We start from the raw sequence: 21,728 nt of genomic DNA on the forward strand, positions 1-21,728 counted from the left end.
AATATATAGCAACATTAGAAACATTAAGTTGGAACAGAATTCCTCTTAAACTGAACTCAAAACTGCCATCCCAAAGTGATGCTACAAAGCTTTCTGTCTCCTTAGGCCCAAGTGAACGCTTGTACAAAAATTAATTCAATGCATTCAAAGTCACAACTTTGAACTGTAAAATGCCCTACTAGTCTAAAAGATTCCCTTTGATCAATCTGCATAAAATCCATACTTCACAACACCTAGTCAACATGATTCAACTAATCTGCATTCGCTTCCATTTGCAGTAAGCATCTCAAAGTTATACATCATAATATTGAAATAAAAAAACAAATGGCAGATCATCTACCTCTTACTTCTTTCAGAAGTTAATGGGTACTTTCATTCTTTCCTTAAAAGGAAACACTATTTTTTTTAATGAGCATTCAACTGCGGTCCAGTTGCCTCTAAAGCAGCTTTTCATTTCACATTTTATTAAACCTTTAGTATAAAATTCCTAGCAAATTGAACTTGTGATTCCAAACTGTTAGCTTGGGTCTCTAAACTATTAGCCTCATTATGTATCCACTAAACTGCCTTGCCGCACATTCATAACCAAAGTTTCAATATTTTCCATCATCAAGGAAGTAATGGCTGATTGTAGGGTGTAAGGGCTCCCCTGTGTTTTGCTCCCCCATACAAAGAACTATTCATGCCTGGCTCTAAACCAATGTCAATTTATTATTGAATGAAGGAGACCATCACAGAGGGATCAGATCCTGACCTTGTGCATTAATCTTGGTTACTATTTTTCCAAGTTCTTTTGCGTATGTACATGGGAATTCGCTATTTGTACTTACCTAGCTCCAGTACACTGAAGCCAACCCCAGCAGCTTCAAGTGATGTCTTGGTTGGGATTGAATACAACAAGAGGTAATTGGTTTTTAAGTACAGTTAACATTTTTTTCCACCTTGGCAAGAACTACATAGATATATATCTTTTATTTCAATTCAACTTACCGTAGTGCACTGTAGCCTTGACACACACTGATACAGCAAAGAACCTTTTCCTGATTGGCTCGATTTTCTCCAAGAAATTTGCAAACTATGTTTCCACCAAGACTGAAACCCACAACCACCAGCTGGGTCTGAGGGAAGGTTTTCTTTATGTAGTTTACCATAGCGCCAAACTCCCACGTACAACCTACACACATATTTTTTAAAAAGATTAGTTTTCAAAACAATTGAAGATAAAAACAAATTTCAAACCATTTATTTGAAGACTTAAATCACCATTTTACTTCAGTTCTCACACACACTGCAGTCCAAATGTTCCAGTAATCTGACAAATTTAAAAATGCTAGTTTACGGTTAAAATGGCTCAAAATAATGAATATTTTAATGAATTCCAATGATTGTCAGAATGCAAATGCTGCTAATGTTTTAGAATTCATTTTCAAGGTTCTTAATTCAACTTGAGGCTGACTAGTAAACCATATTATATGCACTTTCATTCTATCTTTCTGTACTATATTTAAGTTGGAAGATGTACCTAAGAAATCCTAGGTTTGCAGAACAGACCATTTCCACAGTAATTTTGAACAAATATTTTTCTTTTATAAAAAGTCAATATATTCTGCAATTCTTTAATTTTGCCCAACTATGCTAACAAAAGTAAGAATGTAATTCAGACAGACAAGTAGGCTGCAGATGGATACACCTCCAAATGCCAGGAGGGATATTAGTGCAAAGGGATAATGGACAAGGAAATCATGGAGGGAGCAATCCCTGAAGAAAGCAGAGAGTGTGGAGAGGTGAAGATCTGTTTGGTGGTAAGGTCCTGTCGAAGACGGCACAAGTTGTGGAGGATGATGTGTTCAATGCAGAGCCTCATAGGGTAGTAAATGTGGACGAGGTTCTGTTCCTGTTAAGGCGGCAGAAAGATGGGGTAAGTGGGTAACATCCCTGCAAGCAACAGAAATGCTACACCTGCCCATTCACCTTCATACTCACCTCCATTTAGGGCTCTAAAAAGTCCATCCAGGTGAGGCAACACATCACCCATGAATCTACTGGTGTTGTCTACCATATCCACTGCTCTCAATGGAGCCTCCTCTACACTGGTGAGATCTGACATAGACTGGAGGACTGCTTTGTCGAGCACCTCGACTTCATTCACAAAAAGCAGAATTTCCCATGGCCAACCATATCAATTCTAACTTGTCCTCCTCCCCCTACCCCCCCCCCCCCCACTCCCGCCCAATCTCTTATTCTGGAATCCTTCCCCTTCCTTTCCAGTCCTGGTGAAGGGCCATAGTCTGAAATGTTGACTGCTTATTCATTTCCATGGATGCTCCCTGATCTGCTGAGTTCCTCCAGCATTTTATGTGTGTTGCCCTCAAGTAACCAACTCCTTTATCATGTTAATCTTGTCATGATAAAGGAATAGAAAATGAGTCAAGGCCCACAGAGCAGAACACCAGAATAAGAGATGGACATGGCTATATGGCCTGTGAATACAAGGATGCCCCTTTAGAACAGAGATGAGGAGGGATTTCTTTAGCCAGATGGTGGTGAATCTGTGGAATTCATAGCCACAGGCATCCAAGGAGGGCAATATATTTATGTATATTTAAAAACAGAGGCTGATAGGTTCTTGATTAGTAAGGGTAGGTTACAGGAGAAGGCTGGAGAATTAGGTTAAGAAAGATAACAAATCAGCTGTGATGGAATGGTGTAGCTGACTTGGGCCAAGTAGCCAGACTCTGGTCTTATGTTTTATTGTGTTGTAAATGCCAGAAAAATCAGCTGAAATTTGTAAAACCAAGTTGGAAGGAAACATTTAATAGGCAAAGAGATCCCAAGTTTTGAGTTTCTACAAAAGGGTAGGATTAGAGGTGGCAATATTAGCTTGATTTTAAAACTCAGTGAGTATGCAAGGAAAAAGGAACAAGTGAAGAAAATTTCTGTTCATTTTATTAGTGTGATTAAAACAGTAAAACAAGGAAATTTTATGATATAAATTTTATTGTATAAATTATAAAGCATTAATGTTGGAAGGAATCAACCAAGAAAATTTAACATTGCCATTTCTCTTCCAACTCCCATAGCAATTCTTGGCAAAGACAGTGGAAGAATCATGTCTGCATAGAAAAAAATGTTTTAAAAAAGAGGATTCAGCTGCAAGAAACTTTGGGACTTCATCAGATCTCAGAAAGTAAGAGAATGGATTCAGAAGAAGCGCAATACCATATAGATAGATAGATAGATAGATAGATAGATAGATAGATAGATAGATAGATAGATAGATAGATAGATAGATAGATAGATAGATAGATAGATAGATAGATAGATAGATAGATAGATAGATAGATAGATAGATAGATAGATAGATAGATAGATAGATAGATAGATAGATAGATAGATAGATAGATAGATAGATAGATAGATACTTTATTCATCCCCATGGGGAAATTCAACTTTTTTTCCAATGTCCCATACACTTGTTGTAGCAAAACTAATTACATACAATACTTAACTCAGTAAAAAAATATGATATGCATCTAAATCACTATCTCAAAAAGCATTAATAATAGCTTTTAAAAAGTTCTTAAGTCCTGGCGGTAGAATTGTAAAGCCTAATGGCATTGGGGAGTATTGACCTCTTCATCCTGTCTGAGGAGCATTGCATCGATAGTAACCTGTCGCTGAAACTGCTTCTCTGTCTCTGGATGGTGCTATGTAGAGGATGTTCAGAGTTATCCATAATTGACCGTAGCCTACTCAGCGCCCTTCGCTCAGCTACCGATGTTAAACTCTCCAGTACTTTGCCCATGACAGAGCCCGCCTTCCTTACCAGCTTATTAAGACGTGAGGCGTCCCTCTTCTTAATGCTTCCTCCCCAACACGCCACCACAAAGAAGAGGGCGCTCTCCACAACTGTCCTATAGAACATCTTCAGCATCTCACTACAGACATTGAATGACGCCAACCTTCTTAGGAAGTACAGTCGACTCTGTGCCTTCCTGCACAAGGCATCTGTGTTGGCCTTTCTGGGTTATTTCTTTCCATCTCTTAAAACCAAACTGAGCTTATAGGTTGTGCAGTTTCTCAAGTGATCACCATCTTCCTGCGATATGTCAAGATAGTCTTGAGAAGAGTGTTAGTCAGTCACAATACCAAAACAGCTATGTCAAACCTAATGCAATGAAGAATTTACAAAATAATCTCATGTTCTAAATTTGTAATAAAATAAAAGGGTTTTCATGGCAAAATAAACTTATAGAGTTTATTGGTTTTCCAAATAGCTAGCTTTCTTTAAAAAATAAAAACAGCTGGACGTCTTCTTGGTACAATCCTTTACAACTGTTAAGAATGATTTAAGGAGAATTAAATGAAATTAAGTTTTGCTTAACTAATAGCAATAAGTTTTTAACTATATGTATGCTCTTCCGGCACATGCATGGAAGATGTATTTGTAAAGAATGAAAGCTGTATCATCCAAATTAAGAATTAATTACAGGGCGTCAGCCATGACCTGACTGAACAACAGATACAACTTTAAAAACAAAATGACCTGTCTCTGCTTTCGGCTCTGTGCTTTTATTTATGGGATGTAACCATCAATAGTTGAAAAGCTTTTTCATTTGTATTTGGCTGATTAAATCCGGTCAAAATATGAGTAAGTTATCAAAATGGTATTTTATAAAAGACAGAAAAAGAGTACAACCCAATGCCAAAAAACAAAAGCAACTCATGGGATTTTCTGCAAATCAAAAAAGGAAGTGGAAATAAATTATGCTTCGGCATAAGAGCCAGAACATTGCTCTTTGATTACACATCTAAACTGTTTTGAGATGCAGTCATAGTGAATAGTTATTAATACTAAAATTTTCCAAATAAGTGAAACATAATCTTAGTAATCTTTCAATTATTCCAAAATTATATATTCAGATTTTTAAATGAAGTTATGAGGGTCAATGAACTAAAACAAAACAGATATGCCAAAACTTGAATGATTAATTAATCTTAATCATTTAACTGATGTTGAAAACTCCATTCGAACTGAAATTCAAACAGATGTGAAACGATAGGTTTTTAATTGATGAGGTTTTGTCAGCTGTGGAAACACTACAATCAGTTGGCTCCAGCATCTGAAAATAGCAACATCCAAGAAGCACATCTGATTCAATAGTTCCGGAATATCCACAGGTGAGAACATGTTTTCTCACTACTCAATCATGGGTGAAATTCAGGTAAAAGTTTATTAGAAAAGGGCTTTAGGCCTTCCTAATTATCTAGTTACCTATATAAAAACATCCCTTGTTTTAATTTACACCTGCATTCAGGCAGCCTGGATCAAATAGTAGGTAACATTCAATGGTCATGACATACCCAACTTCATACAAAAACAATATCTACCTGAACAAGCATTATTACAGCCTTTGGCAATTCTAATCAACAGAATCACAAAAGAGATTTAACACAAATGCAGAACTTTGAAGTAAAGCGGTGACAGTAACTCACACATGAGAAAATCTGCAGAAGCTGGAAATACAAAGCAAAACATACAAAATGTTGGAGGAATTCAGGAGGTCAGGCAGCATCTATGGAAAAGAGTAAACAGTCAATGTTTTGGGTCGAGACCTGAAGAATTCTGAAGAAGGGTCTTGGCCCGAAATGTTAACTATTTACTCTTTTCCATAGATGCTGCCTTTCCTGCTACATTCCCTCAGTAGCTCATACCAACAGAAACAAATTACAAAGTTAATCCAGATCTAAAACAGAAAGATACAGCCGGGGAACCTAGGGTCATAATGCTGGGCACCAGCAAGATTAATGAAGTAGTAAGCAAGCACGTTATATTGCTCAAATGTCACAGAATTCTGAAGTTCATGAAATTATTTGCTCAAAGCATCTATGCCAATACTTCGCAAAAGCAACCCAAATTAGCAAATTCTTCACTTTAAAACTTCTTTAGTGTCATGATGACATGCGCGTACTTGCCCCTTACCTTCCAGTACTCCAAGTTTTTAATCACTCTTATAGGCATTCAGTTGCTCCAGCATTTTCGGTTTATATTTTTTTAGGGTATTGCCTGTACAATTTTGCCTCTTTGACTACTTCATTCCAGTGAAAATACAGTAAGATGCTCATAATCCTGTAGTCAGAATTTTGATGCTGCCAGAATGGCACATCCTACTGACAATTGGATGGTATACATATTATCGTCTCAACACATTTCAAGTTCATTTCTTAAAGATGTTACATGATATTATGAACTTTCCAGTAAACCCAACAAACTTAAAGGGTGTGTGGAAATATGGGCCTCAGAGAGTTTCTGGGGAACACAGCAAACGAGCCATCAGTATATCCAAGTATATCATATAAACTTCCAAATTATACAGATCATTGGACGTTCACTCTGGTCCCAGTGTCTCAAATGATTTTTGTTTGCGCTTTCATTCTGTTAAATTTATACTCTCAACAATTTCATTGTACTTTCTATAGCAGATCTAGAAAGCACAGTGGATGTGGCCTTGTGTGTTTAAATTTAGCACTCTTGTACCTATGGATGATTGTCCAAACTCAGGCTAATAATTTAGGTCAGATGTATCTACTTGCATTTGCAGATACTATGTCCAGATTGCTAGATTTGTTTGAATCTATACCCTTTAAACACATCATAATTGCACTTTCCTAAAGTCACTAACATTCTGCTGTCTGATTTTACAAACTTTGTTTTAAAGGCCCTGTAAATTGTATGAGAAAGGAAAGACAGACACATTCTTAAGAGTCAGAATAAACTGCTACATTAACTATTAATTTCAACGAGAGTACAAGACAGCAAAATAAGTCTTGGAGCAACACTTAAGAAGTTTGACAAAAACACAGCCTCAATATATTGTTCAGCTAGGTGCAAAAAAAATCGCTTCTTTTGTGTGTCTTCAAGTTTACACCAACCTAAATTTCTGAAGCTATTTTCATATTAAAAGAGATGGTGTCAAAAGCAGTACCCAATTCTCCAACTCATCAACAACATTTAACTGTGAAGTTGAGAATCCCAGAAAATCTAATATTAAGACAGAAAATCTAATATCCACACAAAATGCTGGTGGAACGCAGCAGGCCAGGCAGCATCTATAGGAAGAAGCACTGTCAACGTTTCGGGCCGAGACCCTTCATCAGGCCTAAGTGAAAGAAGATAGTAAGAGATTTGAAAGTATGAGGGGGAGGAGGAAATGTGAAATGACAGGAAAAGACTGGAGGGGGTGGGGTGAAGCTGAGAGCTGGAAAGGTGATTGGCAAAAGGGATACAGAGCTGGAGAAGGGAAAGGACCATGGGATGGGAGGCCTAGGGAGAAAGAAAGGGGGAAGGGAGCACCAGAGGGAGATGGAGAACAGGTAGAGTGATGGGGGGGGGGGGGGAGGAGAGGAGGAGAGGAGGAGGAGGAGAGGGAGGAGGAGGAGGAGGAGGAGGGGGGAGAGAGAGAGAGAGAGAGGGGGGGAGAGAGAGGGAGGGAGAGAGAGAGAGAGAGAGAGAGAGAGAAAGAAAAAAACTAAATATATCAGGGATGGGGTAAGCAGGGGAGGAGGGGCATCAACAGAAGTTAGAGAAGTCAATGTTCATGCCATCTGGTTGGAGGCTACCCAGACGGTATATAAGGTGTTGTCCTCCAACCTGTGGCTTCATCTTGACAATAGAAGAGAACTGACAGTAAGACAGAGCTACATTTTTGTAGTGAGCTATCATCACAAACTGAGGTGAAAGTGAATTTAAATTCATAATCATCAACATCTCCAATCAAGCAAATGTAATAAATTGCACACAGTGGCCACTTTATTATACACCTCCAGTACCTAATAAAGTGACCACTGAGTATATATTTGTGGTCTTCTGAACCACTTCATGGGGATGTGTTGCGCATTCACAGATGCTCCTCTACACACCAATATTGTAACTCATGATTATTTGAGTTACTGTCGCCTTCCTGTCAGCTTGAATTAGTCTGGTTATTTTTCCTCTGACCTCTCTCATTAACAAGGCATTTTCGCCCATAGAACTGCCACTCACTGAATGTTTACAGAGACTGTTGCGTGTGAAAATCCCAGGAGATCAGCAGTTTCTGAAATTGTCAACCACCCCATCTGGCACCAACTGTCATTCCACTGTCAAAGGCACATTCATTCCCTATTCTGATGTTTGAAGAACAACTGAACCTCTTGACGCACTGAGTTGCTGCCACATGATTGGTTGATTAGATGTTTAATTTAATGAGCAAGTGTACAGGGGTACCTAATAAAGTGGCCACTGATTAGATATTTGCATTAACAAGCAAGTGAAAGGGTAAACCTAATAACGTGGAACCAAATGTATACACCTCCATGAAGCATCACTCACTTGCGAATATAAAACTTCTCTAAGAGTTAATTTATTCTTTTTTGATTTATACAGAGCTCGTGCCACTACCAAAGAACTCTCTTGATCATACAAATTATGTTCTAATTTATTACAACTTCAGTAGACATAACTGTAAATTCTAGGGGCTGCTTGAAGTATGGAAAATTGTGTATAAAATTTCAAGAAACATAGATTCTTAGAGGGAAAAGGTTAAGTTGAAAGATTACTTTAAAGGAATATGAGCTGCTTTGCTTTATTAGTTGACACAAAAAAAAGAGTAGAAACTTTATTCCAGGTGGGTGCACTGTACTTGCTAGACCACAACTCAAGAACTACATACAACTGCGGTCACATTACGGAAATGCAGAGAAGAATTATGAGGATGATGCAAGCACTGGAAAGTTTGAGCTAAGAAAGACAAGTAGTGCTGGTGCTTTCTTCTGTAAAACAAAGGCACCTGAAGGGCAGATTTGACTGAAGTGTATAAAGGAACCTAAATACAGTAAATACAAAGGACCAATTTCTCATAAGAGGTGTCAAAAGCAGAAAAAAATGCGGGGGGGGGGGGCGGTGGAAACAGATTTAAGATCATCTTTAAATATAACAGATAAGAATGAAGCAACATTTTTCATCCAACAGTCTGGAACACATTACCAGCAAGTTAGTTTTTTGAATGTGCATTTGCGGAGGCCTGACCTGCAGGGTGATTGACCCCGTGTCAGAGGTGAAATTAGGTTGGTAAGTTTTTGATTTGCATGGATATGGATCAAAAACTGAAACCTAGAAGAGTACACACATGAACTGATCCTTTTACTCACTATGTCCGTGTCGAACATGATGCCAAAAAGTTCCATTTGTCTGTGTACAATCTGTATTCCTCTACTTTCTACCCATTTGTGTCTGTCTAAATGTCTCTTAACTGTTGCTATCATAACTGCTTCTAGCATACCTCTGGAAGTAGCATGTTCTGGGCAGTTATTATTCTATGAATAAACTTGTATTACAAATCTTTAAAAGTTCAAAGTACATATATTATCAAAGTCCTCATATACAACCTGAGATTCACTTTTCTTGTGGGCATACTCAGCAAATCCATAGATTAGTAACTATAACATAATCATGAAAGACCACCCAACTTGGGCAATCAACCAGAGTGCAGAAGACAGCAAACTACGCAAAAGTAAAAAGAAGAAATGATAATGTAAATAAATAAGCAATAAATACTGAGAACTTGAGATGGAGAGTCTTTGAAAGTGAGACCATTGGTTGAAGGAACATTTCAATGATGGGGCAAGTGAAGTTATCCCCTCTGGTTGAGGGGTAATAACTGTCCCTGAACCTGGTGGTGTGAGTCCTGAGGCTCTTTTACCTTCTTCCTGATGGCAGCAGCAAGAAAAGAGCATGGCTTGGGTGGTAGAGGTCCCTGATGATGAACACTGCTTTCCTGCAACAGCATTTCATGTAGAATTGCTCAATGGTTAGGCGGGCTTTACCAGTGACGGACTGGGCTGTATCTACTACTTATTGTAGGATTTCTGTTCAAGGGTATTGGTGTTTCCAAATACCACGCTGTGAAGCAGACAGTAAATATACTCTCCACTACACATCTATACAAGTTTGTCAAAGTTTTAGAGGTCATGCTGAATCTCTGAAAACTCTTAAAGAAGTAGAAGCAAAGTAAACTACCCCCCTAACCTTAAAGCTATATCCTCAAGTATTTCCACCCCGGGAAAAAGACTATTTTTTGCCTCTCATATAACTGTACATAGTTCTAACACTTAGGATAACAAATTACAATAAAGTTTTACCATAGTTGATAACTAAATATTAATGGATAATCTCCAAATAGTAATTATATACTTTAAAAATGTCAAATTCACATCACTAGACAACATTTTTCTCTCTACCCTCGCCTGAAAGTGGTTACCTTTGCTCTTTCCTATAATTGTCACTCCTTACACATTAGCCAGCACAGGGGAGTCTAATTTTCCCCAAGAAAACCTATTAATTCTAATGTGATCTTCAATCATTGCACTTACTAAATTACCAGTAGTGATTAGAGACATGTAATCATAGATACTTACAACACAGGTGGCTCCCAATGGGCTCACTGTGTCCATGCCAGCCAAAAGACAGTGCTTCTTAGGCACTTCATACCTCCTATCTAAAACCTCATAGCTCAATGCTCATAAGTGCTTTTGATTTCTGCACCCCCCACACTTTCAAGCCTCTAACAGTCTTTGGGTATATAGATTTTTCCTCAACTCCCCTTTAAACCTTCAGTAATTATTTTAAGCATATGTCACTTTAATTATTGACTACTTTATTCAATGGATTGTTTCATTCCGGTACATCAATATAAAATAAACCTTGAAAAGAGAATAGAATTTACCTCAACCTTCTTTGAAAGAAAACCCCAAGCTTAATTAATATCTCACTTCATAATCAAAATTGTCTTAGTATGACAAAACCCTTAAAAAGATTCTCTGCGTTCTTTCTAATACCATCACATTCTTAGTCTACTGTGACCTGACTAGTAGAGACTACTCTATCTATGACATAACTAGCATTTTATGTAGTTCTTTTATGACGTCCCTGTTCTTATACCTGCTGCTACAGTTGATAAAATTCTGATCCACAAACATTTTCTCTATGAAAAATAGAAAACCCCTGCCAATTTTAACCACAAAAGGCTAGACACTTGTTTCAGATCATTATATACATACTATTGTGCATGAAAATCTCAGGAAATCAGCAGTTTCTGAGACACTCAAACCAACCCATCTGGCACCAGCAAAAATTCCATGGTCAAAGTCACGAAGATCACATCTCCTCCCTATTTGGATGCTTGATCTGAACAACTGAACCTTTTGACCATGTCTGCATGCTTTTATGCAATGAGTTATTGCCACATAATTGGCTGATTAGATATTTGCATAATGAGCAGGTGTACAGGTATACCCAATAAAGTGACCATTGAGTGTATACACATGGGGAAGTGGATAATAGGCTAGCTAGTTATATCTCACCAGATAGCAGGCTTTGGATTAACCTTTCAAACCAGTCTGCCCAACCACTAAATTAAAAGGGCAATATTCCAGACTCTGGCTTGTGATATCAGAATCAGAATCAGGTTTATTATCACCGGCATGTGTCTTGAAATTTGTTAACTTACTGTTAAGGAGCAGAGAACATTTGACTATACTAAACCCAGCCTCCAAAATAGGTATTATTCTTGTTAAGGCAGCAGCAAAAATTAATCATAAGTAAAAACAAGTAGGCATAGGTTAATATAACACAAGAAACAGAAGGAGTAGGCAGACATTGGCTTCTCAGATGGCAGATCCACCATTCGAGTTAATTCAGGCTTATTTTTTTTAACCTCTGCACCATTTCTCTCAAGTCCCCCAATATGTAAAAATCTCTGTCTTAAATATATATTCAGTGATTGAGTCCAAATCCTTGTGTACAAAATTCTAAAGATTTATGAGCCTCAAAGTGAAGATATTCCTTTTCGTCTCAGCCCCAAATGGCCAAGCTTCTATTTTAAGACTGTTCCAGACAGACCAGCTAAGGGAAACTTCAACCCAGCATCTACGCTGCTGTGTTCCAGTTAAATCATCTCTCATTCTTCTAGACTTGAGGGTATAGGTCCAGTCTTCTTAGCTTCTCATCCAACAAACTCACAATCCTAATCCAATAATCATATTAATATCCTTCCCAAGGTAAGCAAACCAGAACACACACAACATTCCACAATCCCATCGGGGTTCTACATAACAGTGATTGTAAACTGTTTTCTAGAAATACTCAGCGTATTAGAACAAGGTCCTTTTAACTAGCTCAACGGGTATAGTGCTCTACTTCTGCTCTTTAATTTGTGCGTTTGTAGATCACGTCTTCAGCATTTCTGGAGAGAGAAATGTAGTTTTTAAGTTTTAAGCTGATCTTCCATCGGATGATTTTCCAAGTGCAAAAGAAAGAAAATAAGTGTGCTTCAAGTTCCAAGAAGCTAAAGGGTGATTGTAGTGGAGAAAGTAAAGGAAATGTCTATCATAGTGCGGAAACAAAGGGTTTGCTCAGGTGACACATTGCTTTCAAAAGCCATCATTTTAATCAGGAGGAATATAAACACAGGAAAAGAAAATTAATTTGGAGAGAGAAAAATGTACTGGAACAATGAGGTCCAGAACACAGAAGTGGCTGGATACCTGAAAGAAAATAATGGTGTAACTATTTAGCAGATTAGTTAGAGGGAAACTGAATTAACACTAGGTGGACAACATTATTTTAATACTGGTCTGCTCTGACAAATCAGAATGATGGATTTTTTGAAATTATTGAAGTCAATTTTGAGCTATGGGGTCTTTAACATGCCTACTTGGGTGCAGCATCATTCTCAAGCTTACATTAAGCCTTTCTGGAAGACTGCTAATGAAAGTGAGAGATTATGTGTAGAACAGAGAATTAAAATGACAAGTGATTGGAAATGCAGGATCATCAGAAGTACTCTTAGAAAGTCATCTAATTTACATTTGTTTTTCTTGAATATTTACACATTTCCCTTTCAATCCCCACATAATAGGAGAAAGACTTGTCTACTCTTCAAAGCAATGCCCACAAAATGCTTGAGGAACTCAGCAGGTCAGGCAGCACCTATGAAGGGGAATAAACTGTCAATGTTTCAGGCCGAGACCATTCTACTCTTCAAATTCCTCTTCGAATAAGAGTCAGAATGAGACAAAGAGATCGAGAACTGCAACACAGTCCAACTTGCTTTATCGTTTATCTTCCTCATCTACCTCCCACAAATGGAGGTGCTTTGTTTACCTATGAATTGCTGAACCAGAATTTCTGCAATTCTGAGGGTGGGGAGTTTTGTTTTGCAATCCTCTCCCCCAGAGTCTGCCTCCCCCTCTTCCCCTCTCCCCCCCCCCCCCCCCCACCAACCGGTGATGGTAGAGAGATCAGTAGAGCTTGCTACTGAGATTTCAGATCAAGTTCAGAAAGGCTATCTGCATTTCATTATCTGCACAACCCATGTGTGGATGTGACAAATGGTGACCATAAAAATGACCAATTTATGGCAAAAATGTAAACTTGAATTTTTATATTCACCTTTGCTTTTAGTGCAATTAATTGTCAGCAACCAATTAACAAAAACTCTGATAATTTGTTATCCACCTATTTGGAAATGTTTCGGCCATTATTTTTTTTTGGTGGAGGTGAGGGGTACTGCAGATAATTTCCCATCTACTCAACAGTTGATGTTTGCCTCATTCACTTTCCACTCACTGGGGTTCCTGTCCCCAGGCTCCCTTTGAATTTACCTGGTTCACTGAAAAATTCATTATGGTATTGTGTAACATCTAAAAAGTGAATTAAAAGTGTTGTAATATTAATAGAAATATTTGGAAAATGCAATAGTTTGGCAAAATGCATTAGTCTGCCAGAACATGAAAGTTTTATTGTATGACAAAATCTTTGTTTCACTTAAATATTGGAATATTACTGATGTTTAGATTCTCTGTAACTGCACATTGATGGCATAACATGTCATGAAAACTCTGCAAAATGTTTCTAGTAGCAAGAAAATGGTAAGTGAAAATTGCCTTACCATATGTAAACATACGAGGAGAGGTGAGTTCAATATTTGGCAAAGCACCAAGATGGTTGAGAACAGCACACCGGTATCCGTGCTTCTGAGCGTAATCGACAAACGTTCGAATGTACTGCTTTTCACTGTGATTGGCGATCCCAGGACAAATCACCATAGTAATATCCTCTATCCAATACAATAAATTCATGGTATTAAACAGCTTGATAAGAAATTTGTTTCTCCAGGAAAAAGGACATTTGAACTAGAACTAGACACCAAGTCCTCTGGACTGTGCACATTTCCTTTAATTCTGTCCCCTCTGGATATGCAATACAGAAAGTTATTTATTCCATAAATCTACTACCTTTCATTTGAAAATATACCACTTATCTTTAACTACTTTTGCATTTTGCTCATTGAGCTACGTGCATGCATCAAATTTATCAAAAGCAATACCTTCATGGATTAGGGGATCAGAATCCTTAACAGTGTATGACCAAAGCATTACCCAGCATTGTGCGTCAACTTACAGCTGACATACCATTCATCTGAAAGCTTCAGTGAATTAAATAGCATCCTTACTCAGCAACCACTCCAAGCTTTTAAGTTGTTTCTGGATAATGAATAGAAGTAAAAAAACACATGATAATTTACTTTCAGCTTTCCCAAATCTTGCTGTGTAGAAGGTAATATAATGACTTTATTGCTGCAACAGCAGAGGTCACAAACCGGAATTCAAATCAGTCACCCTTCTCCTTTTACATACTTGGATGGAAGAATGAAGATTGTATGAATTATTCAAAATTCCACCAAAAATGCTCTACAGTCACACTTGATTTCACTTACCTCCAGTGTTGTGCTCTGCCAAAGGCTCAAAAAGATCCCACGTTGCAGTAGCTCCATCTGGCATAGGGAGATACTTGCGTAAACCGTAGGGATGCGGAGAACTTACACGTCCCATTTTACCATATAAAGCTGTCTGTACGTGTCCACTCTTTCCCCAAATGAGGGGTGGAATGTATCTGTCCAACAATATAAACATCAAAATTACTAGCCCCTTCATAAGCACATTATTCCACATCCCATTTTCTACGTAAACAGATCTCTTCCTCTTCCCACATATTTCAGTAGTTGAAAGTGTTTTGCCAGCAGTACTATTATTCTTATCCAGAGACATTTTATGAGATGTCTAACTTTTCATTCTTCACTTATCACTGCCATTTCAAAAGTGAATTCTCCAGAGACCTCATAAAATAAAACTAAAAGTAATATCTTTATCCAGTTGCCGTACTGAATTTTTAATTAATCATAAGTCTGGGTATTCCTTATTAAACTGATTAATCATTTTAATAAGGAAAACCTTATTAAACTAAGGAAATATAGTAAAATTTTACTAAAATTATTTGCCTACTTATGAATTAAGTAGTAACAGGAGACATACGCCACAAGAAATTTCAAACATACTCTGCTAACTGCAAAAATCAATCCATTGGGTAGGTAAGTAGATAATCAAATACCTAACTTTTCCTTCCTAGTCTTCATTTCTTAATTTCCAGTGTCCAAAAATCCATCACCTAGTATTGAATCATTGCACAGCTCTTGTCATCCATAGCTTGGTAGACTAGAAAATCCCCAAGGTGCATAAAAAACCAGAGAGGAAAGGAAAGGATTGCACTTTGGAAGGACAAACCAAGGTAAAACATACAAGGTAAATGGTAAGACACTAAGGAATACAGTAGAACAGAGGGATCTGGGAATACAGATACTTAATTCCCTAAAAGTGGTGTCACAGGTAGATAGGATCGTAAAGAGAGCTTTTGGCACACTGGCCTTTATAAATCAAAGTATTGAGTATAAGAGTTGGAATGTTATGAAGTTGTATAAGACATTGGTGAGGCTGAATTTGGAGTATTGTGTGCAGTTTTGGACACCTAATCACAGGAAGGTTATTAATAAGGTTGAAAGAGTGCAGAGAAGGTTTATAAGGATGTTGCCGGGACTTGAGAAACGGAGTTACAGAGAAAGGTTGAATAGGTTAGGACTTCATTCCCTGGCGGGTAGAAGAATGAGGGGAGATTTGATAGAGGTATATAAAATTATCATGGGTATAGATGGAGTGAATGCAAGCAGGCTTTTTCCACTGAGGCTTTGGGAGAAAAAAACCAGAGGACTTGGGTTAAGAGTGAATGGGGAAAAGTTTAAAGGGAACATTAGAGGGAGCTTCTTCACACAGACAGTAGTGGGAGTGTAGAATGAACTGCCAGTTGAAGTGGTAAATGCAGGCTCACTTTTAACATTTAAGAAAAACTTGGACAGGTACATGGATGACAGAAGTATGGAGGGATATGGTCTAGGTGTAGGTCAGTGGGACTAGGCAGAAAAATGGTTCGGCACAGCCAAGAAGGGCCAAAAGGCCTGTTTCTGTGCTGTAATGTTCTATGGTTCTATGGGGAAATTTCACCAGCTTACTAAATAATTACAGTCAGCTCTCCTTATCCGCGAGTTCCGTATGCACGAATTCAACCAACTGTGATTCGAGAAAACCCGGAAGTGCTCTTCCAGCACTTGTTGTTCGAGCATGTACAGACTTTATTTTCTTATCATTATTCCCTAAACAATGCAGTATAACAACTATTTTACATAGCATTTACATTGTATTAGGTATTATAAGTAATCTAGAGATGATTTAAAGTATACGGGAGGATGTGCGTAGGTTATCGTGGATCCGGATTGAAAAAAAATCAGTTCTCTCACTAAGTAAGTCGGAACAGGTACATCCAATAGTTAGTGTCAGTTAGTCAAACGTTTGTCTTAGTATATAGTATATATTTTACCTTTCTATGCATATAAAACACTAAACATATGTTTCAGCGCTGGGCTTGGAAACAGAAGTTCCCGAGTTCGATCCATTGACAGATCACTTCCAAGCGCGCTTTCCATCCGTGCCTGGTTGATGTGGAGGATCAAAAACCCAAAACCCAATAATTAAACCACTGCGTTGCTTAGTAATAATTTTAGCTTTCATCGGGGCAGGGCCTTTCTCACTTTATCCTTTAAAATTGGTCCGATTGTCGACTGACTGTAGCTTAATGCTTTTCCAATGACTGATGGCGTTTCACCTCTTTCCGATCGCTTTATTATTTCCACTTTATTTTCAATCGTAATCATGATTATTTTCATGAACAGAAACACTGCGGATTCAGAGCTCCGCTGCCAGGTCCTAATGTCCACCGCAATGAGACAGGTTAAATAAGGTCTGGGGTTCCACTGAGTCCTAAGGTCCACCACATTGATACAGGTTGAATAAGAGACTTGAGCATCTGCGTTTTTTGGTATCCGCAAGCGGTCCCGGAACCAATCCCTCGCGGATAAGGATGGCCGACTGTAATTTAACCAGAAACATGTCTAACTCTGGAGCCAAAAAATTGAAACATCCTTTAAGTATCCACTCCATTGGTCCTGCTCATTGTTTTTAATGAGGTTGTCTCTCATTCTTCATGCTTCAAGAATGTAAGCAAATTCTTCAGATGACAGCCCCATGTATCCATCAAATCACTGCAATTACTGAACTACATCACATTGCCTCCAAGTTTAACCTCACTGAGATACGGACAGCACAATTTTACGTAGTACTCCAAATGAGTTCAATCTAAAATTGTGTAAATGATACAAGGTTTCTTTCTAGTACACAAAATATTTGCAATAAAAGTCAACATATCACTTGCATTCCTAACCACTCACTGCACCTTCAAGATTCAAAGGTTCAAAGATTCAAAGTACATTTTGTATTAAACTATGTATGCAGTAAACAACCCTGAGATTTGTCTTCCCACAGACAGTCATGAAACTAAGAAAGAAAACCATGGAACCTGTTCAAACAAAAACATCAAACCTCCCAATGTGCCAAAAAAAAACCAAATTGAGCAAATTGCAAAAAACAAGTGAAAACACACAGAATATAAAACACCAAACCACAAATCATTGGAACCATCCAGGCATATTCAGTTCATCTCAGTTCAGTTCAATCTAGTGTTGTATCAACTCATTATCTTCAGGCCGCACAGCTAATCTGCTCCGATCAAAAATCACACAAAAATAGAAGGGTCTCGGACCAAAACATCGACTGTTTACACTTTTCCATAGATGCCTGCTAAGTTCCTCCAGCATTTTGTGTGTGTGCTGCTTTGGATTTCCAACACTTGCAGATTTTCTCATAACAAAAAAAGCAGCAACCGGAAGCACATCATAATGTGAGCTACAGAGTCCAATTCACAAACCGTATTGATTGAATCTTGCCCAAAGCCCAGGACTCTGGCAATGTCGAGTGAGAGGGTGAGAGAGACCTTCCTTCGGGAGCAGCAAGCAAGGAGAGAGAGTCCCTCTTTGTCATTCACAGGTAGACGGCGGTGAGCACCTGCTCACCTTCCTTTCTCATTCTCGATGTTTTCAATCTTCCTCAACACTTTAATCTGTGGGATTGGTTAGAAATAGAGTCTATCATGGGCTTGCGCTTTTTCTTCAGGCTCCTTGACATCCAGGCCACACACTTCACTCAAAGCCTCATCGAAACTCCTCAGAGACAGCAAAGTGCCAGATCACTCAGTCAGCCTGAAAACATGCCACCAAAACAGGCTCCAACAGCAGCAGAAATTTAAAAGAAAAAAATGAAGTAAACAGAATTGAATAACAGAATAGTTTTATGAACCACGACCTTGGTTGTGTTGTTCACTGGCGCCATCTTCATCGCCTCAAGTACTGTTAGTGCACAAGACCACACAAAGGCCTTGATGAACCATTTTATTTACGATAAGATTTTAAAGGAACATTTCCACTATCAAAATGGAGTAACAGTCCTCACTGTCATATTCCATATACCAATTTGATACCCAAACGGCGCATCTCTTCATGCGTGCCTTGCAACTTATTCCCAGCTACCTTTATACAGACAGTAGATTTAAATTTATTACACTGCTTTATTATTTCAGCTATTAATATTAATTGTCAACTACTCTGATCCTTGCACATCAAGTAACAACTTATCAACCCAAAAATGACCTTTGTTTTATTTCCTGTTAATCATTCTTCATTTCAGTTGGTTAACTTTCAGCAACTCCGCAAACTCTTACTTTCAGTTATCTTTTGCATGGCACCAAACATGAGGCTGCTAAACAAGAACAAGAATATTACAGGAAAAGTACTAGCACAGATACTAGCATGGTTGACTGGCAGGAAGCAAGGGGTGGGAATAAAGAGGGCCCGACCTGGTTAGCTGCCGGTGATTAGTGGTGTTCTGCAGGTGTCAGTGTTGTTACTGCTTCTCATAATGTTACATGATTTAGATGATGGAATTGGTGGCTTTGCGGCCAGGTTTGCATATGATACAAAGATAGGAGGAGGGGTAGGTAGTGTTGAGGAAGCAGGGAGTCTGCAGAAGGACTTTGACAAATTAGGAGAATGGTCAAAGCAACTTTGATAGAAGGAATAAAAGTGTAAACTATTTTCTAAACAGGGAGCAAATTCAGCAATTGGGAGATGCAAAGGGACTAGGGAGACCTCGTGCAGGATTCCCTAAAGGTAACTTGCAGGTTGAGCTGGTGGTAAGGAAGGTAAATGCAACATTAGCATTTCATTTCAATAAGATTAGAATATACAATAATGTGCAAAAGTCTTAGGCACAAGTTTTTTTAAAAATCTGTAAAATGAAGATGCTTCAAAAGTAATGAAATGGAAGTTTCTAAATATCAAAAAAATCACTATAAAGAGCTGGAAACAGTAAAAAAATTAAATCAAATAAATATTTGTTGTGACCATCCTTTGCCTTTAAAACTGCATCATTTCCCTTAGGCACGCTGTCGTAGTTTTATAGGAGAGTCTGCTGGTACATTGTTCAAAGCATCTTGGAGACTTGCCAAGTTCTCCTGCAGATTATGGCCATCTTGCTTGCTCCTGGCTCTCCAGGTAATCCTAGACAGCCTAGATCATGTTGAGATCAGGGTCTGTGGAGGCCATACTATCTGTTCCAGAACCCTTGTTCTTCTTTTTGCTAAAGACAGTTCTTTATGACCTTGGTCATGTGTTTGGGGTCAATGTCCCACTGCAGAATGAAGTTGGGTCCAACCAGATGCCCCCCTGATGGTATTGTGTAACAGATCAGAATCCGCTTGTAATTCTCAGCATTGAGGATTCCATTAATGATAACCAATTACATTTGCAGAAGTGCAGCCCAAACTTACAGGAATCCTCTGCCGTGCTTCAGTGTTGACTGCAGACACTCATCCATGAAGCGTTCAACAGCTCTTCTATAGACAAACGGTTTCCAGTTGAGCCAAGAATTCCTAACTTTGACTCTTCAGTCCAGGGCACCTGCTGCCATTGTTCAGCACCCCAGTGCTTGTGTTTCTGTGCGTAGATGAGTCTCTTGGCTTTGTTTCAACTTCAGAGGAAAGGCTTTTTGGCAGCATCTCTTCTATGAAGACCTCTTCTGACAAGACCTCTCCGGACTGCAAAGAGGTATACTTGGGTTCCAGTGGTTTCTGTGAGTGCAGAGCTGAAAGCAGTGCTGGACTTCTTCCAATTTAGAAGATACATCAGTTTGATGCATTTCTCATCTGCTGCACTCAGATTCCAAGCTGTCCACTGTGTTTCTGGTCCTCAACCTGGCCTGTTCTTTGTGCTTCTTCAAAAGGGCCTGGACAGTACTTCTTGAAACTCCTGTCTGCCGCAAAATTTCTGCTTGGGAGAGAGGCCTTGCTGATGCAAAATGACCACCATGTGTCTTGTTGCTAAGCTCACCCTTGCCATGGTGTACAAACTAATGATTTGAAGGTTAAACTGTCACATTTGCCACACTCTCACATTTTAGTTTGTTTGTTCTTCATCCAGTTTGATTCCTTCTACACCCATTTCTGTGTCAGTTAATCAGTTTAGTTCATTCAACTATGTAATTGATCACTTTGTTGTCTTTGTTTAATCATGCTCTGGATTATATACCTACAAACTAATCAAATTTTTATTTGAAAAGTGGTCTATTACTTAATATGTTACTTTCTTTAACAAAATAAAAACATTCACTGCAACATTTAATTTTTTGGAAAATGAATATTTGGAAATCTAAAATTTGTTCTTTTCTTCTGACATACTGATGTAGAAGACAAAAAAATAAACATCTAAAACAAAATTCATATAAAAAATCTAGGGTGCCGAAGACTTTTGCACAGTTCTGTAAATGTAATTTAAATGTAATGCTGAGACTATATAAGGCTTTGGAGTTTTGTGAGCAGCTGTGTACCCCTTATCTAAGAAAGGATGTGCTGTCATTGAAGAGAGGCCAGAAGAGGTTCAGAAGAATTATCCCAAGAATGAAAGGATTAATATATGAGGAACATTTGATGGTTCTAGACAAGTACTCACTGGTGTTCTGAAGAATGAGAAATCTATCGAAAGGCCTGCTGAATATAGTTCTTAAGGTTTTTATAGCTGGGGATGGTAATGGAGACAAGCTCCCACTACCTATAAAGTGCTCTCAATGGCGTGTACTGCAAATAGCCTCTGACAATCAAGTTCAGCTCCTGGCCTTCACATGTGGCCGATGGAACAGTTTCCACTGACAGGAGAAGGGGCGAAGGTGGGTTACTGGAACCTTAAAACCAGTTGCTTCGGTCATGGTTGGCAGCTCATCTAGGATAAGGAAAACTCTGATCTTAGACCTCCGCTGCCTTGCAGCTATACCCACTCATGGGGAAGGCTTCAGGAGTAAAC

The 21,728-nt window shown here is 38.5% G+C and overlaps 1 protein-coding gene across 1 annotated transcript in view; it reads right to left on the bottom strand.

Moving 5' to 3' along the window:
- Window positions 1–21,728, bottom strand: part of LOC140718944 (monoacylglycerol lipase ABHD2-like) — a 91,023-nt gene that overhangs the window by 26,969 nt on the left and 42,326 nt on the right. Inside the window, exons 4-6 of the mRNA XM_073033247.1 lie at window positions 14,817–14,992; window positions 13,989–14,156; window positions 991–1,174 (exon numbers count right to left, since the gene is read on the bottom strand). Coding sequence (XP_072889348.1) covers window positions 991–1,174; window positions 13,989–14,156; window positions 14,817–14,992 — 528 coding nt within the window. The remainder of the gene's footprint in view (window positions 1–990; window positions 1,175–13,988; window positions 14,157–14,816; window positions 14,993–21,728) is intronic.

This window comes from Hemitrygon akajei, chromosome 30 (assembly GCF_048418815.1).
Source record: "Hemitrygon akajei chromosome 30, sHemAka1.3, whole genome shotgun sequence".
In the NCBI taxonomy this organism is placed as follows: Eukaryota; Metazoa; Chordata; class Chondrichthyes; order Myliobatiformes; family Dasyatidae; genus Hemitrygon; species Hemitrygon akajei.